General features: G+C 55.1%; 6 protein-coding genes across 6 annotated transcripts; 2 read left to right on the top strand and 4 right to left on the bottom strand.

The window, feature by feature from the left end:
• Nucleotides 1-5,049: 5,049 nt before the first annotated feature.
• On the bottom strand, nucleotides 5,050-6,967 carry CGGC5_v008471 (putative amino-acid permease; the record flags this gene model as incomplete). The annotated part of the gene is made up of 5 exons (XM_032027783.1): nucleotides 5,050-5,228; nucleotides 5,282-5,859; nucleotides 5,917-6,116; nucleotides 6,186-6,466; nucleotides 6,607-6,967. The coding sequence occupies 5 exons, from the start codon at nucleotides 6,965-6,967 to the stop codon at nucleotides 5,050-5,052; spliced, it is 1,599 nt and encodes a 532-aa protein (XP_031891831.1).
• A 7,092-nt stretch (nucleotides 6,968-14,059) lies between these two features.
• On the bottom strand, nucleotides 14,060-15,106 carry CGGC5_v008470 (uncharacterized protein; the record flags this gene model as incomplete). The annotated part of the gene is made up of 1 exon (XM_032027772.1): nucleotides 14,060-15,106. One exon carries the CDS (start codon nucleotides 15,104-15,106, stop codon nucleotides 14,060-14,062), a length of 1,047 nt encoding a protein of 348 aa, XP_031891832.1.
• Nucleotides 15,107-16,656: 1,550 nt separating this feature from the next.
• On the top strand, nucleotides 16,657-17,550 carry ARG1-2 (Arginase-1; the record flags this gene model as incomplete). The annotated part of the gene is made up of 1 exon (XM_032027757.1): nucleotides 16,657-17,550. The coding sequence occupies one exon, from the start codon at nucleotides 16,657-16,659 to the stop codon at nucleotides 17,548-17,550; it is 894 nt and encodes a 297-aa protein (XP_031892141.1).
• A 77-nt stretch (nucleotides 17,551-17,627) lies between these two features.
• XYLO-4 (putative beta-xylosidase) lies at nucleotides 17,628-19,214 on the bottom strand (the record flags this gene model as incomplete). Its single annotated transcript, XM_032027746.1, has 1 exon — nucleotides 17,628-19,214. One exon carries the CDS (start codon nucleotides 19,212-19,214, stop codon nucleotides 17,628-17,630), a length of 1,587 nt encoding a protein of 528 aa, XP_031892140.1.
• Nucleotides 19,215-20,112: 898 nt separating this feature from the next.
• On the top strand, nucleotides 20,113-20,441 carry CGGC5_v008467 (uncharacterized protein; the record flags this gene model as incomplete). The annotated part of the gene is made up of 2 exons (XM_066152019.1): nucleotides 20,113-20,339; nucleotides 20,402-20,441. 2 exons carry the CDS (start codon nucleotides 20,113-20,115, stop codon nucleotides 20,439-20,441), a joined length of 267 nt encoding a protein of 88 aa, XP_066008875.1.
• Nucleotides 20,442-23,967: 3,526 nt separating this feature from the next.
• CGGC5_v008466 (uncharacterized protein) lies at nucleotides 23,968-25,749 on the bottom strand (the record flags this gene model as incomplete). Its single annotated transcript, XM_032027724.1, has 2 exons — nucleotides 23,968-25,211; nucleotides 25,425-25,749. 2 exons carry the CDS (start codon nucleotides 25,747-25,749, stop codon nucleotides 23,968-23,970), a joined length of 1,569 nt encoding a protein of 522 aa, XP_031892145.1.
• Between the last annotated feature and the right edge of the window lie 192 nt (nucleotides 25,750-25,941).

The raw sequence follows: 25,941 nt of genomic DNA, 5'->3' as shown, positions 1-25,941 counted from the left end.
GGAGACGCAATTCTTGCTCATGTCAGCAGGGATCTTCGATTGGGCCCGAGTTGAAAGATCGAAGTTTGCAAATGTTGGCTGAGTCGTTCGCTGTGAAGCAGGACGACGTTGCCGTTTGATGCTCCCATAGCGGAGGATCTGACAGGAGCCCTTGTGCTGGGTTAACACGTCGAAAGATCTGAGTTGCGTCGACGGAGACCAAGCTGCTTGAGTTTCCATGCATGACCTCGCGCCGAAGCATCGAATTCTTCCCAAGAGCACATGAACCTGAATGCCGCCTTGCTTTCTTTGGCTGATGCAATTTCGGCTCGTTCCATCACACCGGAGCAGGTCGGTCATCGTCGAATTATTCAGCCACTCTCAGGCAACAGAGGCTTCCTGTAATGGATAATTAGTGATCATGCCGAGTGATTTATGGCCTTGGGGTTTGCAAACCTTGATATAGGGGAGGAAGCACGCTCATGAGATGCATCTTGGGGATGGACAGCCTTGGCATGCTGTGGATTACCATGGTGGCTTGGTCATGGTGCTTAAAGTCATGCGTCAACGTCATGGGCGATGAGACACATGTGCTTGCCCGCATCGCATACAGACTCGACAGAGTCCAAGATCGTTCTTAAGTGCCAGCTGGGCTTGCAATGCAGTGGGAGCCTCGAGGAAGGGTCGAGACGCGCGCATCGAGCGGCCTGGATTGCAAATCGGGCGGACACTGATTAGGGATGTAGTGCTGGCTGGAGGTCATGGCGAGGAAACATAGTGATGAAGCAGTAATTTGGAAGGCATGGAGGTTGAGGTCGGTTCCAATTGATGGAGTGCTGAAGGCATACGACCATACCCATTGGAAAGATCGGGATCCCGTCCGCTGTACCGTAGATGTGGCAGGAGCCTGTGTCATAGGTTAGTCAATTGCAAAATTTCACGATGTTTGTCACTTGAGGCCATGGTGTTGAGAGTCCTTGTCGCTGACTTTGTTCAGTTTCTGGCAAAACAGCGAAACACACCTGTCTTGGGGTCCGCGGGGAAGGCACGTCCATCTTGGGGGAGCGGGATAAGGCCCGGTCCCTGGGACGATCGCTCAATCAATCAGGCAAATGAAGCTGGCATCAGTCGGATTTGGGACAGATCGATCGAAGGCTCAATCAGCGGGCCAAAAGCGAGTCACTGGTGTGGTCTGGAACAATCAGCTGGGGCTCCTTCGTCACAAAGGCTGAAGATCTGATTGAGGCTGACTTGTGCAATTTTGTCTGTGCTTGCTTGAGCCAAGGGCGCACTCACAAGCACAAAAAAGAGAAACAAATTTGGGAGTGCAAAATTTGCTGTCAAAGGGGGGGTGGAGGGAAGCTCAAAGGAGGTTCAGCTGTGAACTGGAACAGACAGGCCAGCAAACCCTGAGATGCCAGCACCTGCCAAGCTGCCATCATAAAAACAGCACTTCCACGATTTCCATGATCGTGATAGGCAAGAAGACATAGGAAAAGAGAAGATGTGATACTTACTTGGTGTTGTCCCTGGTCTGTGGTTGTTGGTGGTTGGTGATGTGTGAAGAGGGGAGAAAGTGGTGGCTTGGTTGGTGGAGTGTGAGATATTGAATACGAGGGAAGAGATGAGGACGGGAGGCCGCGTTTTGTGGCCTTCCTTTGACTTGCTTCTGAAAAGTAAACAGAACGAGGTGAATCTTGCTGAGTCACGTGCACGCTCGTTCTGGGTAAGCGGGCAGTCTCCTGAACGGCAGGCACGATGGATGCTGGGTGAAAGAGGCTAGTACAGCGCGATGAATACGAGAGAAGAGGCGAAAAGCAACGGAGTTGTGGGCCTCTTTTGATCTGCCTTAAAACAAACCAAAAGGGTCACTTGGAGTCACGTGGTGGGTTGGTCAAGGTGAGGCCATTTCCTGAACGGCAGGCACGACCGAAGCTGGGTCAAAGAGAAGAAAACCCAGCCGTTATACAGTACATCATCACTTCAGAGAATAAGTCATAGTTCATATAATTCCATTGTCATCTTGGTCTGGACACACTCCGTAGCTGAATTCCTTGGGTAGACCAAACCCCAGAAGACGGCTGTGCAGAGATGCCTGGATGGAACTGCTCACCTACTCAACGCACGAATGATATTTCAAGAGCTGCAAGACTCTGTTATCTCTATCTCATCAGCCGTGCCGTCAAAGCCAACTAAAAAAAAGCACGATCTGGAAAGCTCTTACCAGCCTTGGCCAGAGAAATTCCCTCCTCGTTCGCTTCGCCGTTGTCTTAGTATCCAGACAGGAGGCGATCTGCCGCGTTCTAGGGCATCGAGACGTAGCTGCTCTCGTCGCAGAACTGGTCCCCGGGCAGACCCCTGAAGAACCATAGGACCTCGAGTCTACCCAGGCTGAAGCGATCTTCAATTCTGTGCGGCGATCTCCAACACCAATAATCATTGGGCTCGGAAAACCATGGTCCCATGACTGTAGAACGACGTGGCACCGGGGGCAATGATCGGAGAAAGCCCGGCAGCTGCTTTGGCGGGCCTTGTCCCATCAGACCGCACTTGACGAAGATCACGGAATGTACGCATGGAGAGGGAGATGATTGCTTTCTGCGCGTCAAGTGAACTGGGGTTTACTTTTGTGATCCGGTCAGTAGAGCCTCTCCTTTCTTATTTGTTGACCTTTAATAAGCTTTTGTCAGACCCTGCCGACGGCTTAATACGCCGGCATCGACCCAGATGAGATCTTCCCTATCTGAGCCACAAGCCCATCATCTATGACCTGACGTTTGAATGGGACTTTTACCGCATGGCTCGCGATCTCCCACACGCGCAGCTTCGCGTCGACTCCAGCAACGACCGGGGTGTTAGGATGAAGCCGTGACGGCCGTGGTGACTCCAACAAGAAACTCGAGCGGTCTTCTGTGGACGTCGGCTACAGTCACGAGCGTTAGCAGGATCCGAAGGATTGCGATAATGCAACCTTTGGCAACCTCCACAGGGAGAAATTCCACACGTGCTGGTTCAGGAAGATGGTGCTCTAGTGACTCGACATTGTAATAAGGCTGTAGATCAAGCAGATGTGTGGCAAAGCTCTCAGCTGGAGGGAAAATTGTATAGGAGAGATATGCCCGAGACCTCTGTAAACGAAAGTCGACAGGGAGGTTCGCCAGTTGTTCTGACGAAGCACTGAAAAGCAGCCGCACTGTCAAACTTGTCAAAGCGTATAACTTGAAGGCGACCCCTTATGATACAAGTTCTACGTTGAGCACGGTAACATTGCCATCCCTACCGCCTGCTTATGCGATTGATTTGCCTGACCCAATGTCTTTTACAGAAGAGGCGAATCTGTTGACCAATGGTTACAAAGTGCCTGCTAGATGTGACGGCTTCAACACCGCACGACTCTTTGACAAAGCCACAGGCAGCCAGGGCTGAACCGCGTCTCAAGGACGTCACGGCGGCACTCAGGCACATTATTCATACAGGACACGACAATCAACGCCGGCCTCATAGCCAAGTGGGTGCTGAACTTGAAGTGATAAGCAGTCCGAGGACGGCAGGAGAAAAAAGGACCTCGCAGCGAGAGTGGATTAAGTCCGCGAAGCTATCAACGCGCAAAGACCGTCAGGGACAAGAGCGTAAACATGAAGTTACACCGACGTCAACCTCAAGAATCCCCTCAAGCGGGCTCTAGTATCGCTCCACAACGAGGTGCAATCGGCAAAGAGAATGCGGTGCTCAAGACGCTGCTGGGGAACACCGAGAAGCTCCAGAAGAAGCTGGGCCTTGGATTTCCCTCGACGGGGACAGCCCGTTTAAATGAGATAAGGATTGTGTAGTTGTGAAAAAGCACTTTATCATCCACAAACCCGGATTCCTTCCAGAAGAATACTCCACCCCTCTACGTCATCTCCCATCCCCAACTTCCGCCCCCATTAGCAGCATAACCACACCCGTGGATACATTTCTCTTCTGCAGGGACCTCCCCTCCCCCTAACCACCTCCAAAACAGGGCTGTCATACCAAGAACAAGAACGAGATCCGTCGTCTGGTGTGTGTGGCCCCCTCAATGCCATCAACCGCCCCGCTGCCCTTCCAGGATTTCTACCGTTGAAAAAAAAAAGCGGACAACTTCCGTCGCCTCCCGCCCCACTCCGGCCCCGAGCGCCGCACCGTCCATCTCGGCCGTCGCGTTTCACCACGGCACGGCCAAAAAGCGGGGCCTTCTCAAATGGAAAAATATCTTCACTCGTTGTTCACGTCTCCCTACTCAGACCGACCATCTCTTTCCTTTGATCCAAATTTAGTTTCTGTACTCTTTATGAAGCCAAAGTTGCTCCATTCCGCCAAGGCGCCATCATCCCGGGTCCCCCTTCCATCCCCCACGGGGTCATGCTGTGCGGATGCGGAATGGAAGGGCTTGGCGATGATGCGCGTCTCCATTTGGGGATTAGGGGATGGACCTTGCTATTTTCTGCTAGATTCCTTGCATCGTGTATTATGTCGCTCCGATGTGATGGGATGAAAAGTGTCATGCTTATTGACGTCTGTAGCGGATAAAACTCGGATTGTATTGAATGTATCTGAGTTTGGGAATGGCTTCAATTGATGGAAAAAACATTTAGTAGGTAGTATCAGAAGTTGAGTGTGTCCGCTCGGCTAGCCGTAGAAAGTTACAATGAGAGTATCACCAGGAAAATTAGATCAAGCGTTGCTTCATGAAGTGAATTAAGCACTGGGGTATCATTTTATATACAGAACCGCCCTCCTCTCTTGCTTTTTGACGTCCTCTTTTTTTGTGAAAACCATAGCATAATGCGCCCAAGCCCGCGAGCGCCTCCCCGCGTAACAATTCTTTGTGATCATTAGACCTTGCATAGTTCTGTTGTTGCTGTTGTCCATGAAAGTCGTGTGTAGCCTTGTCCCGCAGTCCAATTGACCTGCTCCAGAGGTTTTTGTTTTGTATATGCTCAGTCGAACCTCGGCCTAGCTCAAAGACATTTCGGCCGTTTGAGTGCCTGGCTCCGAAATCGTTCTGAGCGTATTTTCTGATGAATGAAAAAGGTGGTTGCGAGGCTCTTAGTTCTGGACCTCCTCGGACGGGGGACCGGCGTAGTTCTTGCGACCCCAGGCGAAGTACCAGATACCGGAGATGAGGCAAGCGGCGACGAAGACGGCAGGGGCGTAGTTGATGGTTGTAGGAGTGACGGGGACGAAGGTGGGCATGCAGAACAGAGGCATGGCGAGGAGAGACCAGGCTGAAAGTTTGTTAGTAACACGTTTGACAGCAGATATTGTGACCAAAACTCACCAAGAGCAACAACGTTGGCAAAGGCACCGAAAGCGCCAAGGTTGAAGTCCGCGCCGACCAAGTGGGTGCGGCCGCCGAACAGGCTGATGGCAATGGGGACGGCGTAGGAGGCGGTCAAGCAGATGACACCAACACCAGAGAAGGCGTTGAAGGCGGCGCTGGAACCGAAGTAGATGACACCGAGGATGATCTGGACAGCCATGGAGAGCATCATGGCGTTCAGGGGAACGTCGAGCTTGTGGTTGACCTCCTTCCACCAGCGGGAGCCGGGAATGGCACCGTCACGAGCAAAGGCCCAGGTGCAGCGGGAAGCGGCGGTGGTGCAGCCGATACCGCAGAGGACGGCGAGAACCATGAGGGGAAACAGGAGACCGAAAGCACCGCCAGAGTTGCCGATGGCCTCCTTGATGATGGTGGGGACGGGCTGGCCGGAAGCGAGGTTGATGAGCATGGTGATGTCGGGGAGGACGAAGACGAGGGGGATCAGGAAGAGGAGACCGGCGAGAGTGTTGAGGCAGACGGTGAAGACGAGAGCCTTAGGGACCTGCTTCGAGGGGTTCTTGACCTCTTCGCACATGCTTCAAAATGGTTAGCTGCGCAAGACCACGTACTACGATTTTAAAGGCGCAACTCACGAGATGACCATGCCCGTGGACGAGGTGGCGTATCCGGCGTGCAGAAGGCCGACCATGAAAGACCAGCCCTCGGGCCAGCCAGAGTTGGCCTCGAAGTGGGTGAAGACGTATTTGGCATCATGGCGGCCGTTCTTGGCAATGACGAGGACGGAGATGATAATGGCGAAGACACCGGCAAAGGTCCAGAAGATGGCAGCGGTCTAGAATTTTCACAACGTTTAGTACACAATTCACAAATCACAGGAGATACGAGCAAATTTTTTTCTTACATCAAGGATAGGCAGCCAGCGGTTGCCGAGCGAGGAGACGGCGTTGCAAAGCAGAGTCAGACCCAGGAAAATGAGGAAAACCTGGTACGGCTCGCCGGCAAGGACACCAACACCGGGCTCCGATTCAAACACGTTGATGCACGCGACGAAGAAGAGCGCAGTTCCGAAGTTCACAGCGAGAGTGATGGTAATGTTTCCAACGACGTAGAGCCAGCCGCAAACCCAAGAGGCTGCGCGGCGCCATCTGGGAGAAGCGAGCATGAAGGCCTGGTAGTAGACACCTGCAGAGAAAATAGTCAGCAACCGTGGAGACCGGGACGGGAACGGGCGCGCCGGCAAGCCAAGCAAAAAATATCGGGGACTCGGCCGGGCGCCACGCGGGCGGAACGGAGCAAGCACAAAACAAAGAGTCGGTAAGTACCTCCGGCAGTAGGATAAACACTGGTGATTTCACCGAGCGACGCAGCGACACAGATGATGATCAGAGACACGCCGAGCCAACCCCAAATGATGTTGACGGGGCCACCGCCAGCAAGGGGGTAAAGCATCGTGGTAGCCAGACCGTAGGGAATGGACGCAAGAACGAAGGACATGAAGGCGACCTGGAGAGTCGAGCGGTTGCGCTCGAGCTCGGGCTTGTAACCCAGAGACTCGAGCATGTTGTCGGCGGCGCCATCGTCGGAGCGGGAGGGACGAGCAGTGAAGCCGTCCTTGACATCGCCCTTGGCAAAGCCGAGGTCGTGCTCACGAGCACCAGGGTCCTGGGAAACAAACTGCGACATGTTGATCGATTGGTCGAAGAGCCCTGAAGTTGACTTGACAATTATCGAATGGCAAGCCAGGAGGGCTCATGGGCCGGTAGGAGGAAGGAAGAAAGAGAGGAAGGTTAAAGGAAGATGTGCCTGTGATTCAAAAAGACATGCGGCAGGTGGCGGTAGGACCCAAAAGCCTGAGAAGGGATGAATCTTAATTTGGGGGGAAGTGATCGACCAGATGTGGTTTGGCTTGAGGTGTTCCAAGACCGAGGGAACGGGAGGATGAAGAGTTTAAAAGGATGGAAGAAAAGAAAAGAGGCAAAAAACAGGCAAGGGTCTGTCGAAGAGACAAGACAGAGACACGCAGACAGGCTGAGAGGCCCGGCAGGGAAGGACTCAATTGAGTTGAGGCAGTCCTCTCTCACTGCACACCTCCAAGCTCCATTCGAGTCGACTGGAGTGCCGTGCAGTCCCAAGTCCCTCTCCTAACTGGGCTATCAGTTGGCTGTCTGTGTCGCGTTCGCCGGGACCAAAAAATGACGTCCATCTCATTGGATGTGGCCGCGGCGTTGCGGGACCCCCTCAAAGTGTACATTCGAGTGTACACACGTCCGTATGTAGACCCCCCATGCCCATGCCCATGCTCTTTGCCCCCCCTCGTCCGCGGGCCCCACCCCTGTCGTCTGTAGTCTGTCCAGGTCGTCTCCAGCGCCTGTCTTGCCTTGTCGCTATCTCTCCAGTCGTCCCCTGCGAGTCCCTGTGTGGCCGCCGTGGCCAGGCTGCGTTGCCTGTCGGCTCTTCTTTTTGTCGGTCGCTACTTTCGTGCGGTGCTTGTGTTTCGACGGGAATTTTAGTGTAGGTTCCCTCAACTTCATTCTGTTTATCTCGGGCTCTCGTCTGACTCGGGGTCCCCGGTGGATTCGACTGGTGCCACAGCAATCTTGCTGCCCACACACTCAAGACTTGCCGAGCAGCCAGCGAGTGGGATTGAGAGACAGAGTGGGAGTGGCTCTCGCTCGCTTACGCGCAACGTCAAGCGGCACAGCAATTGTGAGCCCAGCAGCAGGACGACTTCCGATGTCGAGTGCAGTTACTGTGTATGTATCATATTCCCGGTGGACTCGTGCCCATCTCTACACACATTCTGGGCGAGCTGAACGAGACAGGGCTTCAGCGCCGAGAAAAGAGCGACTAGCCGGAGAATGGCAGGCAGGCATGTGGCCTCTCGGTATCGAAACATGAAGCAGCATCGCAATTGAACAGCCGTATCTGGTGTGGCGCCAAGAGCAGGCCTAATCGACCGGGCCTGTAGGAGCGCGTGTACGTCCAGACGGTGTCGGCTGTGAGCCTGGTTGCGGTAATTTGTCCCGCGCTATCGACGGCAGGCGTAAAGCATATTGAGCCCATCTGTCGACAGAAACACGGCATGTCGGTGTTACTTGCCTCTATCTCTGGCCTGCGCTGGACGGTGTGCTGCGCGGCCTTGCATCCGCCTGCCTGGCCTTGTCGTGCAGCTGACGGATAGCCGATTGGACTGCAAGCCGTTCGGACCTTGGTTTGCGCGGGTGTGTCGCACGACTTGGATCAGGCCGGGGGAACAGACGCGGAAGAGTCTTCACCATCCATGACACTGAGACTTTGGCGTTCCTCGTCCAGATTCCGCGCCAGTGGCCAATGACCACGGAGAGTACTCCGTCCGCCATTCCGCGCCTCTTTGACAACTGTCAGGCCTTTTTGTGCCGCTAATCAATGTACCTAAGAACATCGGGCAAGGAGGAGGGAACGGCAGCGCCTCACGGGATTCTTCGTGTATTCTTCGTGGCTTCTCTTGCATGTAAATGGCCCGCCCTGGTGGATTGAGTTTTTTGGGGGCGTTTGTCTGTACTTCCGACGGTTGGACAAGTCACAGGACTCAATTGGCAATCCTTTGCGCCTTCTCAGTCGTCGCGCGGTTTCTTTCCCCTCAAAACATCTCCCCATAACGTCCCCTCTTCCGCCGGCGCCGAGATGGACGAGCCCGAGCCGTGAAGCCGCGACGCGTTGGACGAGGCTCCAGAGCTCCACGGACTTGCGCCTTGCGCTCCACGTTTGTTGAGGGGAAGACGCAGGCTTGGCAGGGAGCGGGAGGCGGACACTGGTCTCGAAAAAAAACTCGAAAAAAAATCGTCGACATCTGAGACCGCAAAAAAAAGGTCTCCAATTTCTCCATCTGTCCTCATCCTCGACCACACTCAATGCGCACAATGCGGCCTGCCCCCGTTATGACGTAGATAGTGGTCCAGGTTGCCCGACTAACGCAGTAGGCACTCCACGCCATGCAGCCGTTGGTTCGTCAAACACGAGTCGTGGAGCCTCTCAATCTTCCGGCTTGCCGTTTTGAAGTTGACGGCGGTGGAGAGCGTCTGGAGGACGACACGGTTGGCGGTCGCAGCGCCGGCGAGTGAGCGTTTGAAGAAGAGAGAAACGGGGCGCGCTTGAATGGAGAGGGAATGGAGAGAAATGGAGGAGGATGGAGGAGACTGGAGCAGGATGGAGACCTGCCGCCAGGGCTCCCCCGTTTGCTCCCCAGCTTGAACGAGGATATTCAAGGATGTTCCAGGGCTGTATCTCTGCACGAGCAGGGGAGCGGCGCACACCACCCTGACACGACCAAGCCCGCTAGGATCGTGAGGCCTGCAAGCTCCCGTTCGGAGGTGGTTCTGAGTGGTTCTTCACAGACGCTGATGTCAGAGAGGATACTCAGTGATGGGCCGCCCACCTGCCGCAGGGGGCGTAGTGCCGCGTCGAGTCGTACGTAAGAGTATCTTTTCGGCGGCTTAACGCGGAAGAGATACTTGTCCGTGACAAACGTCGGTGGCTGCCTTGCTGGCCACTCATGTTGGCCGTTGGCAGGCGGGCAGAAGAGTCGATACCTGGAAGGGAAAACGAGACGAGATGGCAGTCAAAACCGTCGCCGGACGCCGCACACCGTCGAGCAGCGGCTGCGCCAAACCCGGCTCTTTGGTGGAGGAAGAGGCCGGGGGACGGCACCCGATCGCAGCGCACGCGACAGGCACAGGACAAGCACACTGTCACTGTCCCGCCCACCTGGGTCGTCGGGGAGCCTCACCGATGGCGCCATTGCACCCTGAGACCCTGAGACCCTGTGGCAGGCTGAACAGGAGGGGCGGACTTCACGATACGTATCTACGTATCGAATCTGGGGAAAGGCTGAGATGGTGGGAGGCAAGCGGTGATAGCCTTGCATTGGTGTATCGGTCTTGGTGTTGTTCGATGGAATGACGAGGAAACGGTTGAGCAGTTGATATCGTGATGGAAAGCGGGTGTGGCGTCGAGCTGGGAGCCCGGGGTCGAGTGGAGACGGGCCTGTGTTCACCGAGCTGACCGAGAATAGGCTGGCGATGGAGTCGAGGTGTTGTTGGTTTTGGCAACAGTGTTCAACGTGGTCTAGAACGTCACGGTCTGGCACTGTTTGTTTGTGACAACGCAAGGGATGCTGCAGAAACAACGTGCGAGGGTTGGTTTGACAGGTGAAAGTTTAAAGAGCCGGGTAATCGGTAGGGTAAGGTAGCTAGCTGGTAATAAGGCTCAACCCAACCTATCCAACCGCTGCTCGTGCTGCTGAATGCATGTCGACGCCCGCAGCCAGCGTCCAAGGATGCGGCCCTTCCCTTCGCTTCCGCCACGTCAAACGCCTTAGCTTGCTCGGTCGAGATGAGGCTAGCCATGGATTGAGCCGCGTCTGTAGCCTGACGACAGTCGACATGGCCGTCGACATGGCCGTACGACTGCAAGGTGGAAGTGATCTGCGTGTAAATTCTCCGGTACGATGCAGCGCACTGCAGTGCAGCGTCTCTCGACAGGCAAAGGAAGCAAGGTACAAGGGGCAGAAGAGCATGCACCCCGCTGCGGTTCCTCGAGTTAAGTTGAGGCGCCAAGAATGGGACAGCTGTAGACGAGAGGTCGGGATGCAACGTGGTGATGGAGATGCAGAAGAGAAGAAGCAGGACGAGTGACTCTCTGTGTCTCCTGGAGCGGTGAAAGGGGAAAAAGGCAAGGGCAAGGGCGGTGCAAGGTCATGGTCATGGTCATGGTCATTGGAGAAACCCGTGAGGCAGGAGCTGTGAGGCAGGAGCAGTCAACAGGGTCGCTCTTTCCTCGATCTAAGGTAATCTGAAATGCAGCAGCAGCCAATGAGTTTGGGCAGGCGCCTCGCATGCCGCTGCCTTCCTTCCTTCTCTGGCAAACGACGACTCTTTACTGGCCAAAGGGGGCAGGTTTCGCCATTGCTCCTTCCGCCTTCGCACTTTCGCACCTTCGCACTCTCCGCAAGCCTCATTTTCCGAGGCTGGCTGTCTTCGGTCTTTCAACAATGACGCCTTTGCTGCATCGCATGCGAGGCTACTTAAGCAGCAGTGTCTTCCCGTCTTTCTTCTCTAGATCTCCCCGCACTCTGTCTTTTGCGTGGATATTTCGAGATCGACAAAACCTGGGGAAGGGAAACACCAATGCTGACAGCTCCGCATACGACATGGACTCCAACCACGAGATACATGGAACCGAGAACGAGACACACGCCCGCAGTGTCGAACCAACCGGCCCTGCACGACATCGCTGTCGATTGATCGAGATACGCCTCCTCCAAGACGAAATACACCAGCCGTGCTGCTATAAGAACCAGGATTGATATCTACAAGGCGTTTCGGACGATGAGCTAGGAACGAACGGCATCTGGACGCAGGGCGGCACGGCGGACAGAATTCGGCATCTCGAGATATCAACAGCTGCAAGGAACAGTCAGGGAAAACGATTACCGAGGGTTGGTTATCAGTAAACGATTGCTATCGACCGTTGATGAAGAACACGGCATCAATACCGACATGCCGACCTATCGATGAGACTGACAACGCACTTCCCCGGAAGCATGCTACAAGCCATCAGCTGGTCGTCGGTCGGCAGGCCCAATACTACGCCGGTCACGCGTTGTCTCGCCCGGTCAAGCAAGGGAGTTCGCCAAACCCCAGATACCTTACGTTCGCCTGTTTATCTGATATCCTGACGGCACACGGAGACCAACGCCGTGCCACCGACGTGACATGTCGCTAAATGTCAATTATCATCTATCAGAAGACATGCTGTCGCCACGACAAAGATAGGAGCATCCCCGGCGTCAATGGGATTCGGAAACGAGCTAGGCGACCGCGGAACAGAAACCTGATGGTCCGGTTCGGTTTGCTGGGGATGGCACCGCGCTTGTCAACTCGGTGAGCCGGAAATGGGCCTCGCGTGGGGGTGCAGAACCCGAACCCCAGACTCGGGCTTATCTCCAAGGCTAGGGGGTATTTCCCTTTTCCGACACTTGCAGCCCGGTCGCGGTTCGAAGCAGCAGATATCTATCGTCCATGATAAGATAATCTCGCGTTCGTGAGGGGAGTGAGTCGTCAGACAGCCCCGGGTCAGCCAAAAGACGTACCGCAGCATTGGCTGCCGCCGAGGAGGAGTGGAGAGAGGTCGGCCGTCACAATCTCGTGCCTCTAGGCGGACGTCTACTCAAGCAGCAACAGCGCAATCACTGTTTGTTGTCGCTCACCTCACGGCACTCAACTGACTTTTGGCTTTCGGACAGGACACCGCTTTACCGATCACGTGTGGGTTCAGCCATGCACATCGCCGCTGGTCCTGTCGAGGATGTCGGAAGTTGGAACAGTGGCCTCGCCCTCAGCCAGGAGACCCAACGCCGATCTAGTCGGATCGGCAGTCAAGGTCAAGCCAGAAGAGCTGGCCAGCAACGGTCGGGTTCCCTTCCTTGGACGTGCAATTTGGCTCGGACAAGAGGGCGCCGTACGCGCACCTTTTTTCCAATGCTGCAGCAGGCCAACACCCGGATTACGAAACAGAAAGACGACATGGACGCAATGCATTTGCGGAGCAGAGCAAGTCCGCTTCTTTACCGCCGCCGCTGACAATCCAAGGCCAAGGATGCGCGGGTTCGGTCAACGTCCAACAACACATGATCCATCATCCAAGCAAGTCACTGTCAAGTCTCTTTTCCTCCTCGTCGCCGCCAGCTGGCAGATGGTCTCCTGCTCTGGTTTTCAGCGGGTTTCCAGGCCCAAGCCGCCTGTCCCAGGACCCGGAATGCGCGAAATACCGCACATTTCTGCACCTCGGTCCAGCACCTTGCACCTGCTAATGCGCTATTATGCAGCGGCTGGACTGCTCGCGGCCCCCTGTAAAAGGGAGGGCCCATCGCCCCAAAGGCTAAGGCTGCAGCGCTGCAGTTTTTTAAATGACGGCGCGTTCCAACAATTTCAGCGAGTGTAGCATCTGGGTGGGGCGTCTCTCGGGCTAACAGTCGGCAGGCAACCAATCAGGAGACGATAGCAGCAGCGATTGACCACTGTAAAATGAGGCCGTAGCGGTTGCCTTCAGCGAGGTGGGTGACCTGAGGTGGTGAGTGGACCCCTACGGCGACGGGAATGAGGGGCCTTTCAAGGACCTTCAGGTGAGGTCCGGACCCACACCCGGGAATGAGTCGGGACACGCAGCCGTCTGTGCACCCAAACGGACGGTCCTGGTTGGTCAGCGGGGTTTTGTCGGCCCCGGCCCCACCAGTGCAAACTTCTCACAGGTCCTTCGTATCCGAGAGGCTCCGCTTTGAACCGTTGGAAGGGCCTCCACGATGGTCCACCCTCTCGGTCCCTTCACTGCGAACAGTCCCGATCCATGGGAAAAGAGCGCATCGGCGAGCATCACCCGACTGGGCGGCATCCTAATTGGCAAAAATGAAACACGAAATTGTGACAAGACACAATGCGCAAGAGGTAAAATATGAAAGGGACGAGACTCGAACTCGCGCGGGTTGCCCCACCAGGAAACAGATGTTAAGCTGACCTTAACCTGGCGCCATAACCAACTCGGCCACCCTTCCAGCTGATATCAATCACATTAGCAAAAGCCACCTATGCAGCTCACGCACTAACGAGGGGCAGTTGCTATGAGATCACCGGTATCGTCATTATCATTATCGTGGCTTCTTATCTTCTTCACCCTACTTGCATAGGGCACGACTCACGATAAACACCACATCGCCCGCCGTTAGGGCTGTCTATGCTCTAATTATTCGTCCGCCGCCGCCGTCAGCTGCCACAACGTCGTCCGCCCGTTCGCAATCTGCGTCGCCATCACCCGATCGCCAACCGCAATCGCCGCGGCCACGACAAGCGGCGTCTTGCCCGTCTTTGCGATTCCCTGCGTCGACTGGTCAAGACAAACCCCGTTGCCGACATCGCGCATTCTCAACCGCCCGCCGTCCGCCTGCACCGTCGCGACGAACCGCCCGTTGCGCGGCACACACGCGAACGCGCACCCGTTCATCTCCAGCTCCGCGCGGCTCCCGTTCTCCGGCCACCACGTCGTCAACCGCCACGTCCAAGGACTCGTCCCGTCCGTTTGCCGGCACGCCGCCATCACCCTCCTCCCGTCCGCCACGAGCTGCATCGCCTCGCGCCCGACCGACTCCCACGATGCCGCCTTCGCCCGCGACTCCTTGACGTCCGCCCACGTTGCAACATCCCACGTCGTCATCCTCCCCGCGCGATCGAGCGTCGCGATCCGGCTTGAGTCCGGCGTGAACGCAAACTTGCACACCGGTAGCCCGCCCGTCTTCTTCTTGCCCTCGCGCAGCGTCACCACGTGCGTGTTGATCAGCGTCTCCCACACGTCGATGCACCCGCCCGCGATCCACGTAAGCAGCCGCCCGTCCGGCGAGAACTGCACCTCGTGCGCGTCCGCCCCGGCCTCGAGCACCGCCTCCGCCGTCTGGCTCGCCCAGTCCAGGCTCCACACCTCATGGCGCGCGCCCGTCCGGAACGACAGCGCAATCACACGGTTGCTCGTCGGCGAGAACGCGATCCCCGTGATGCGGTCCATTCGCACCACGTCGAACTCCACCACCGTTGGCGGCACGTTGCGCTCGAGGCTCCATATCAACACGTCCCGGTCGCCGTGGACCGTCGCGAGGAGCGTGTCGCAGATGCTCAGAAGCCGGATCTGCGTCGTGAGGCCCTGGCCCGTGGGCACCGTCCGCGAGAACTTGTACTGCACACATATTGGTTCGGAGCTGACGCCGTTCCCTCGTTGCGTGAGGTCGCCGTCCCGCGGCATGGTTCCCCGCTTGCGTGATGTTCGTAAACATGAGAAGATATCTCTGCCATGCCCCGCCTTCGTGATATGTATGAGCTTGGGAGGTTATGATGGAAATAGCCCCATACTGCGAGCCCCTCCAAGCTCAAATTGGCTCTCGATGCGCAATTAACCCCAGATGCAACGAGCTGCAAGAAAGGCGTTTAAAGAAAACGCCAGCTGTCACCACAAAGACAGAGTTTCATGCGTGCGTTTCGCCAGCACCCCCGTTTGACTTCTTGCCGTAAATAGCCTACATGGGCAAAATAGAAACCAGCGTGGCGAACCGTTGTTTGGTGGATTCGAAGCTGCAGGCTGCAGCGCTCTCGGATGCGCACGCGCCCGTCGTTTGCCCGCCTCGGTTCCTGGAGAACATCGGCTGAACTGTTGAATTTTGTTTTGTGTCAAATTTGGTTTCCGGGTGTTTGCTACCTGTTCAAGAAGAAACGGTCGAGAATGCAGGTATGTCGGGCTGCTACGTCTCCCCGGATCCGGAGCTGGAGTTGTCCACGCGGGCGAGATGGATGCTCTATTTTGATGTGCATGCTGCATACTGCGTGACGATATCGCGGGGTAAGTATGCAGAAACATGGGTTTATGAAATGCCCAATTCGTTCGTCGGTGGTATGCAGTCCTGCTTTGACTTTCCCATCACCGATGAACGAAGCGCCGATTCGCTTCCGGGCGTCGTGGTATTTTTGGCAACATGTCCTAAAGAGGTTCATCTCAGATGCTATACCATACCATTTTGACGACAGCATAACGTGTAGGGCACGCCGCGGGCGTCTCGCTCTGATATGTAGCCCCACGAGTCGGTTTCCCTCACCGGTATCAAGCTTTTCTGACAGCCTTGACGGCCGCAGTGACAGGGACAGAAATTCTGCCCCGTCTGTGAGGTGTCGTTGCTGTCGTTCTTTGGAGGTGTTTGATGTCCTCTGGCCTACTTGTTCATGACGAGTGCATTCTGCGATTGGTGGTTGACGGCATGTGATGCTCTCAGGTACAATGCGATGTGTCGGCGGTCTGAGTTGCTTGTTAGCCACGCTCAAATCCCGCGATATCAACTCAAACCCCGTGATATCATTCTTTGGCCCCGGATGAGTAAGGACGATGCTGGCCGAATGAAGCAAAACATACGCGAAGGCATCTACGAAGATGGCAAGTGTTTCCGTACGTCGTTCGATTTGTAATACCCCATTGGTTGGACGTATACCGGCGTGAATCCACAACTGAAGCATCTAAACGGAGACATCCGCTTGGGCGCACGTAGGTTGAGGAGGGCAATTCGTAGTTGGAAAATATATTCCGCCTCGAGTCATACCGTTCGAGTGGAACCGGCACATGTGCAAACACACGTACCCGGACATCACAACTCCGTGGAGAGAGTTGGTTGCTAATGGAGCCGCTACGCAACACCGGGTCACCATTACCCTGATATCGAGACTTAGAATCTATTGACTTAAATGCGTTGATACTAATGCTAATCTCGCCATGTCCTCACACACCAGCCTCATCAATACACCTATCCCATCATGCCTTACACTTCCATCACAATCATCGTAGCCCCCTACCACACCGGCCTCTACGACCACCGCGTCGGCTCCGGGCCCCTGCGCATCCTCGCCCACAACCTCGCCTCCAATCTCGAGGCCCTCGCCCCTGTATCCTTCACCAACATCGGCCCCGTGGACGCCTTCGAGGGCGAGATCGGGCGCACCTTCGAAGTCCTGCGCCGCATCGCCACCGCCGTCGCCGCAGCTGCCTCGCGCTGCTCGTTCCCGCTCGTGCTTTCGGGGAACTGCAACGCTAGCGCCGCTGTCGCAGCTGGGCTGCACTCTTCTGTGCCGGATCTAAATGTGTTGTGGATCGACGCGCATGATGATCTGGATATGCCCGATACGAATGTGAACGGGTACCTCGACGCGATGGCCGCGTCGATGATGTGCGGGCGTAGCTGGGCTGCGCTGATGGCATCCGTACCGGGGCATGTTCCCGTGAGTTTGGAGAGGGTTGCGTACTGCGGGTTGCGGGACGTGAGTGAATCCCAAAGAAAGGCGGTGACGGAGGCGGGGGTTGATGTCATCTGGGGTGATGCCGGGAAGAAGGTTGCGTTTGGGAGGGAGCTGGATGGGATGTTGGAGCGGAAGGGGTTCAAGAGGACGCATGTGCATCTGGATCTGGATGTGTTGGATGAGTCGTTGGGGAGGGTGAATGAATGGCCCTCGCCTGGGGGACTGGATGAGAGGGACTTGGTGGAGTGTATGGAGGTCATACCGAAGCGGACGGAGCCGACGAGTTTGGTGGTGTGTTCGTTTGATGCGAGGTTGGAGGGGGGAGATACGGTTGCGAGGCTGGCGGTTGAGGGGATTGTGAGGTTTGTGGAGGGGATGAAAGAGCGTGGGAGCCTGGCGGTTGATGAAGCATGATGGCGAGCATGGAGAAAATCGTATTGGGAAATAGTCTAACGCAAGACGAAGTTTCATATATACTTTGAAGACAAATATCAAGCCGCAGTAAACGACTCAACCTTGATCGCACCTCCCAGCGCCTTCGTCGCAAAGTTGAAGATGCCAAACCTGTAGGCAATGAAAAACGCCCAGCCGCTGTACAACTCATACGTCTCTCCCAACTTAGTGAAGCTCACCCCATCAAAGCTGTAAAAGAAGTTCGCATCTCTCGTCCCCGTCGGCCGCGCATCCAGCTCCGCGCGGAACCAGACCTTCTTCGCACCGCTCGGCACCGGCGCAGACGCCACTTCAGTACCGTTGGACACCGGGTCGCCGGACCACTCGTCGATGATCAGGCCTTGCACCGATTTCAGGGTGTACGTGTCGCCGACGCGGTGGATGCCGATGTAGGCGCTCTGGTCGCGGAAGGCCGCCAGCCCGAAGCGGTCGCCGTCGGCCATGTTGCTGAAGTCGATCGCGACGGTACCCTTGGGGAACTCGCCGTGGATACGGTGTGTGAGTGTGTTTCTTGCGGAGTACAGATCCTCCGTGACACTTGCCGTCTTGAGCGTCACCCCGTTGTTAACTTCATACGAGGCAACGTCCGGGTTGTGATTCCACTCCCATGTCGGCCCCAGCTCGCTCTCAAACGTATACGTCATCGTCCAGTTATACAACACCTTCTCCGGCAACGGCATCGGATACTCCGCGCCCCAGCCGCCGTTCGCCCCCTTCACCAGCTCGGGGAACCCGTCCGCGCCCCAGGTAATCGGCGCCAGCACCGGCATGCGACCCGCGGGGTACGCCCACGTGAAGGACATGTAGTACCACTGCCCGTCCTTGGTCTTGACGAGGCTGCCCTGGTGCGGGGAGTTGCCGCCCGCCAGCGGCGGCGCGACGTTCTGCACGAGGATCTTGGACTGGTAGGGACCCCATGGGCTGCTTGACTTCCAGATGTATGTCGTGGAGCCGGGCTGGTCGTTGAGGATGTAGTATGTGCCATTGATCTTGTACATCCTGTTCCCCTCGACGGTTTCGGTGTTGACATCGGAGGCTTGGAGGACCTGTTGGGTTTTGACGACGCTTAGGGCGTCGGCGCTGAGTTGGGAGACTTTGACTTGTCCGTTGCCGTAGACGACGTACATCGTGTCATCGTCGTCGATGAGAAGGCCGTTGTCGTACATGCAGAGCCCATCCCACCCGTACACCCCACGATTGCTCCACGGTCCCTTGACATCGGAGGCGGTAAAGACCCAGGTCACCCAAAAGTTGGTGCATCCGATCCAGTACCACAGCCCGTTGCTTTCGCGGTAGCGCAGCGTGGATGCCCAGGTGCCGCCGCGGTAGGCGCGGGGGCCGCCCGGGGGCAGGTCGTAGCCATCGCCGAAGGTGAGGCGGGGGATAGAGTGGCCGACGGGCTCCCAGTTGACGAGGTCGAGGGAGCGGAGGATGGGGGCGCCGGGGGAGTAGTGGAAGTTTGAGGCGGAGAAGTAGAAGGCGCCATCTGGGCCGACGGAGATGTCGTTGTCGGGGTAGTCTTCGTAGAGGACTGGGTTTTGGAAGGTGTCGGCGCGGCGGAGGGGGAGGTGTGCCGCTGTTGCGAGGAGGCTGGAGGCCAGGAAGAGGAGGGTTGTTAGATGCATGGCGGCGGGTGGTGGAGGTTGAGAAGGCGTGTCGCCATGACGGATTCTGGAGAAATTGTCAAGGCGATTGAGTGTTTGAAATACTTCTTCTCTTCTCTGGCCAAGATGAATTGTATCATTGAAGGTGGAGTAATGCCATCCGGTTGCATGGTGGTGTTCGGCGGATGTTTGTCCGTCTTCTCAAATTGCCTAGTACGACATTATGTATTCGCGGGGAAGACGCGCCAAGAGGACAGCGGCTCCCGCACTTTACCCCTTCGCATTCGGAAGACTGCCGGATTGATGCGAAATAAGGCTGAGGCGTCGATCCGAGAGTCCAAAGGAGATAGAATTACCGATCTGTTCTGCCTCTTGGTAAGCTGCCACTCGTGACGGGTGGTGTTTGGTGGCTGTTTCCGTACGAAGTAAACAATCCGCGACAGGAAGTCCAAACAAGATGCTCAGGAACACAACGCGTTTGTCATGTACATAATGAGTTCTTTCGTTTGAATGAGACATGTTCGCGAAATATTTGCACTGAACTTCCCGGAACAATTATATTTCTCTCCCTTTCTTCGCAGACAATAGCCCATCCAATGTGATGAAAGATCCTTGGTTTCATGAGCCACAGCTTCCTAAAAGGGCTGAATATGTATCCACCGCATCCATTGGCTGAGGTCCGGCAGAAAACAACTGATTGATAGGTAGATCAGCTCACCATTATGCCGCCGATTCCCCGATTTACGTCGCATCTGCCCAACTGTGGCGCAGATTCTACCCGAGGCGTGGATACGCGCAGAGGGGTTGAGGTTTTTCGCGCCAGCCTGATTTTGTGTGCGAACCTTTTCTTTCAATTTCCGTCTTCACGGTCTTCCGATACCAGCAATCGAATTCGAGTGAACTGCGAAATCACCTTGCCATGGCTGACCCACTGGGCATCGCCGGCACCGCCGCCGGACTGGTGTCCCTGGGGCTGCAGCTGTACGGCGAGATCTTCAAGTACATCAAGGCCGTCAACGGCAGAGAAGACGACCTGAAAGCGGCAAGAAAGAATGCTGAAATACTGAAAAAGTGCCTGCTTGCCATCAAGGGGACCACAGCATTGACGAATATCGCCCACATGGCAACGAAAGACGCAGTCGACGAGTGCGTCGCCTCTTGCAAAGATGAGCTGAAACAATTGGAGGCCTTATTGACACGCCTACGAGGCCCGGAAGCCCCCGCAGAGACACTGTCTGCCAGAACTAGGGAAAGAGGAAGACGATTGATGTATCCTTTCCGTAAGGATAGCATAGCCGAGCTCGAAACAAGACTGGCGTCAACGAACGCGGTACTCCAGACAGCTTTGAATGCCCTAGGACTGTAAGCGATCACGATAGTTGCTGGCGCCCAGGTGTCATTGCTTCAAGAATGACGCTGAAAGATTCAAATGACCATAGGAATGTATCGATATCAACGCATGGCGTTGCGTCCGACATTCAATCTCACATTACAGCCATGAAAATATCGAACGAACAAAGCAATAATCAAATCTCGGCCATGTCGACCATGGTGGAGGATATCAGGACGATTACTTGCAAGTCTCACCATCTAATACCAGAAATACATGCAAAAGCATCGGAAACGTCGCTCCTAATGAACAACCGTATGAAAAGATGCGAAGAGCTTCTGGAACAACTGGTTGCAAGCTCTACAGGACCGCCAAAAACCCTCCAACAGTTTGGGCAACTAACTTCATGCCCGTCGGATCTTAGTACCCTCTGCGATGGGTTTTTGGACCCCAACCCACCTAGGGCTTCAAGGGTAAGCCTCTTTGCGACCGGAAACAGTTCCGGGATTAGGAAAACAAGCGTGGGATTCAGACCTTGCCCTTGCACGAGACGCCAATATGTGCAGCGTCACAGACGAGCATTGGGTCCGTTGACCTTCGAGACCGAAACTTCTGAAATGGAATACCACGCACCTGACTGTCCCCTTTCCCAGCTAAGGCCACCAGAGCAGCAAGTGAGAAAGGGACTCAGCGTCACAGTTCCTGGAATGCAGAAACTTCTGCGAAGGGCAATCCGCTTTTCCTTATCAGTCAGCCATGGAGCTGGGGGTTCAGCCTTGAGCCAGAGTCTCTCGTGGGTGGCGACTGTGGATGCAACGCGAGCCCCGGCGTTTAGAATTTGTGACATTGCAATCTCGGCGATCTATCTCTCCACCCTTACAAATGAAAAGCGCCGGGCTGTCTTGAATTCATGCTGGAGACGATTATTCTGGTGCTTTGCTCAGAAAACGGCTTCTCCGACCGATGTGGATGAAAATGGTATCACGATACTGGGTAGAGTAGTCACTAGAGTTGAGGTGTGGAACGAAACAACATCTAGTGTTCAGGAGCTTGATTTCACTGACACGGCTACGTCAGCCTTTAGACAAAGCGGATATTGCACCCTTCATACTGTCGCTTATGGCTCTGAAGATGACGGCCAACAGTCCAGCCTCGGCTTGGGCAAATGAGTGAGTGACAATACCATCATGAAACTTTCTCTTAGCAAATATCCTTATTTAGAACGAGTTTCCTGGGTGTGCTAGTCAATAACGTGATAATAGATCAATTTTTGCATGGATCATGGGGTCCAAGTGGCTTAGGCAGCGTAATGCAGTACCTACGCTTCTAGATGCTTTAAGCCACTCTTATGACCCAGGAGAATACAATTTGAGGGGCGTCGCCACTCTACCAGACATCCTGGATATGTTTCTACTTTTTAGAAGCTTTCCGGAACTTGCGAAGGGTACTTTCAAATGCGAACAAAACCGAATGGCAAAATGATTAATATATACCCAGTGCTGCAGTTTGGCCCGCTGATGCTTGGCATCATCCAGAAAGACCTAGGAACCGTCAGACATTTACTAAAGCTGCAACCTCAGTCAATATTGGAGGTAAATCATGCTAAACAGACGCCAATTCATATTGCCGTATTGACGGGCAATGTGTCAATTCTTGAGCTAGTCCTATCGTGCAGTAACGAGCAGCTACTCAGCACCTCCGACTCCTATGGTTATTACCCGATAGAGTATGCAACTATCGAACAACTTCACAAAGCTTGTTTAACCCGAGGAGAAGCAGCGTGCCAGGGCTGTCGTATAGTAGGGGCTTTGCTTCGAGCGCGCAGCGTTCTTTTTCCTCGTGCTATTCGGCTGGCGTTCGGGCAATCCATAGAGGCGGACAATCACCCCCTATCATTTGGCGCTCGGGCGATGTTGCTCCGCCATCTCAGAGAACAAAGGATAGAGCTCAAAGCCTTTGCAAAACAACACCTCCCAAGAAAACAGAGACAACTCCTGAATTCTCCCACGAACGGCGTTCTAGACCGGAACGCTCTCCAAGTCCAAAAGCTCCTGGAGGGCCAGTCCATCTACATCCCGTCATATCTCAAAATATGCGATGAAACAACAAAATCGATTCCTTCAAATGCTCCAAGGACAGTATACAATTACATATACGACAGACGAACCGCAAACCTTGCCTGGGAATTAGGCTTTCGTGATATAGACCCTATGGATGGGCTCTCTCAAATGGTAGATGGAGCCCTCAAATTCCAGGGGTTCAACGACCAGGTTATACAAGGATTCATCGGCTATGTCTCCTGGCTGTTAGATCGAGGACTAGATCTGAAGTCGCCCATCCCCACAGCACTGCTGGATGAAGACTTGAGGAAACGCTGGCACCTGAGAGCCACGGGCGCCCACTATTGCATGAAGCTTCTGGGGCGTTACAACACATTTCCCTTATCCAAGAGCCTCGCGAAAGCTGTCTTTTCCCGAGTCGCCAGCGACCACTGTTCATGCCCTTGTTCTCCATCAGGCTGCACACCGCTGATGAAATTCTTTGAAGAGCTTCAACACACGAGCTGGCGATTCTACGGTAATGCACTGCACAATCTACAGCAAATGTGTCGATTGGCACTTAAAATGATTCCGCACAACGAACGGAAAAGTCAGTCGTACAGTTGGATATACCATGCTATCCTTCGACGTATCACGTTCGATGCTTTGTCCCTGCGGCACACCTGTTGCAGCCTGGAGAGGTGGCATCAAGAACTAGACGAAGAAGATATAGCGGAAATCCAGATGGTAAATGCAGAGCGTTTGTTGCTTTTCGAAACCCTATGTGAGGAGTTTACAGCAAAGTGCGGGAGCAATTTGAGGCTGTTACAGGTCGTGCGGGACACCTGGGAACCTCGTATGAAGTACGAAATAGAAATGTTGGAAAGAAAGGGAACAACGATAGAACTGACAGCAGAAGAGCGTCTAGCGGCGGAGGAGATCGGTGTCATTTGGAACACTGACAGCTCTGATATCTCCATCAGCGAGAGCGACCACGTTTGGGAAACGCCACAAGGTCTCTTACAAATGTTGTATGACATAGTCCCAGACCCTAACATACAACTTCCACATGTCTTTGAATTGAGATAGCAGCAAAATTCAACGATCTGGCTGTCATCAGTTTGGGTCACCATGGAAAATATTATGGCGGCTGGTCTCTGAATTACACCTGTAGAGAACTATGTGGGAAACGACCTAGCGTCCTTCTGTGACCGAAGAATCCTGCATGTGCCATGTGATCTTTGATGACTCAACACGTTCCAACGACAAACTGAGGCTGTATCGTTGGGAAGTTACCTTCACGAAGCGTGTCTCTTTCGTCAAAATTACAACCCCTGACTGTCCCTGCGATCCAACGCTTTCCGCCGCTGAAAAAAACGCCCTTCGTTGTCTTCTGCCATCAAATTCACTCCAGCAGGGTGTAAAACTGGACCTGCGCGATCATCGGCTCGATGGTGGGCATGCGTGCAGCGCGGCCGCTGTTCGTCTCCTCACCACAGAAGTGACGGAGCGAGCGCAGGGCACCATTGGCCTCGACTTCTTGCTTAATGAACTCGAGTACTCGGGTGATTACCTCGCGAGGAGAGACAGACTTCGCCTTGGCCTGAAAGCCATAGCCGATGAGAAGGATCTTGGATCCGGGCTGCTCGATCAGCAAGCCACAGCCGCCGCCGTGATATCCATCTCCTAGACGCTCGATGGTGATCTGGAGGCTGTAAAGGGCAGTGGTGACGGACGCCTTTGCAGTGAGGCCGGAGATGTTGGCGGGGCTCAGGTTGAAGCCGATGGTCTTGCGGTGGGTAGACCGAGCGTCGAGAAGGATAGGGGAGATGTCGCGGATGAGTTGGAAGGACTTTGGGACTTGCGACGGCGCGGAAGCGATCTTCTCCAGGTCATTGATAGCGACACCAATGGCGCCGTAGCTGCCGAAAGCAGTCCACATATCTTCCGCTCGGCCCTGGCTTCGGGGATGGTCGACGACCAACAGGGGGTGCTTGTTGTCCGCCGCAGTCTGACAAACCTCGTGGTATGGAGCGTCACTGGCGCTGGGGGCCCAGAAATCGACATGCGAGACGAACGTCTTCCAAACGGCCGCGGTTCCGGTGGTTCGAGGGGCGCCATGTAGAACGCGCTTGACCGGCACGGTAGTAAAGACGGGAACGCTGATGGCCTTCTTGACCACGACTGCCAGGCCGTCAACGTAATTGGCGAAGTGGAAGCTTGAAAACAGACTCTCGGCAGCCTCGACATCCAGTGCCAGTTGGTCCCAGGCCACTCGTTCGTTGGCTGCCATGGCCGAGCCCAGTCCCCGAAAGTGAGCAACCATATCCCGGGGGACGTCTGCATCGAACGCAGCGGTTGCTCGAGGACTGCAGTCCCGGGTGTCCCTGGTAAGGCCAACACAGCCAGAAAGTTGAACCATAATGATGGTGTTCTTCAGGTCAACCTTTCGGACGTGGTTCGCCAAAGCGGCGACCGCTCGCTGCTCGACCCGGGCGAGCTCCGGGTTGAAGATTGAAACGGCGTCGATGGTGCGCGTGGTCTGGCCGATGACCTCTCCGTCGTCGTCGACCACCTCGTCGCGGATCTTGGCGCGCGGGAAGCGGTTGGAATCAAGCTTGATCCACGAGGGGGCGTGGTCAGACAGATCTAATAGTAATGTTAGTCGTGCTCAAAGTCAGAGGCGCTTCTCAGTGCTTTGAGAGCTCGAGCAAACTGCGCGGCCCCCATATAATAAGTAAACACAGCACAGGGAGATGAAATTGCTAGGCTTAGGCGATAAAGACGGCGGACGAAAGGGGCAATCCACTTCCAACATTCGAAAAAAAGCGGAGAGGACGAGATGGAAAGGCAATAACTTACTGTCCGTCGGGTCTCCCTTCAGCGATCCAAACCATTGGATCACTACACGCAGTCCATTGGCGTTTGACTGGGCGATGAGGGCATCGAGAGCTGAGAAGTCGTAGGATGCCTCAACAGGTTCAATGACTCCCCACGAGACGGGCGCGAATATAGTGTTGGCGCCGGTATCGCGAAGCTGCTCCCAAAGACGGGAGATGTACGCAGTCGAGGAAGTGGACGAGGCAGCGAGCTGGCCTCCCAAGATGAGGAAGGGTTTCTCATCGACAGAAAGATAGAACGTGCCGTCTTTGAATACGATGTTGGAATGGGGGCCGCGAGGATCCATTCTGAATAGGTGTGTTGTTTGCCACGGCGCTGAGAGGGAGAAGGTGGTGATTTTTCCAAGTTATGCTGGGTTTGTGGTCGACAGAGAGTATTTTCTCCCCTTTCCTCAGATGGGCACGAAGGTGAAAGTCGAAGAAGTAAACAAAGTCGCGTGGGCAGTCGGCCAGCCCTAAGCAACGTGGGTGGGCGGTCA

This window comes from Colletotrichum fructicola, assembly GCF_000319635.2.
Source record: "Colletotrichum fructicola Nara gc5 chromosome Unknown KSG_Nara_v1_contig04, whole genome shotgun sequence".
Classification (NCBI taxonomy): domain Eukaryota; kingdom Fungi; phylum Ascomycota; class Sordariomycetes; order Glomerellales; family Glomerellaceae; genus Colletotrichum; species Colletotrichum fructicola.
The sequence above is the reverse complement of the archived record's forward strand: the minus strand, read 5'-3'. Positions and strand labels throughout refer to the sequence as shown.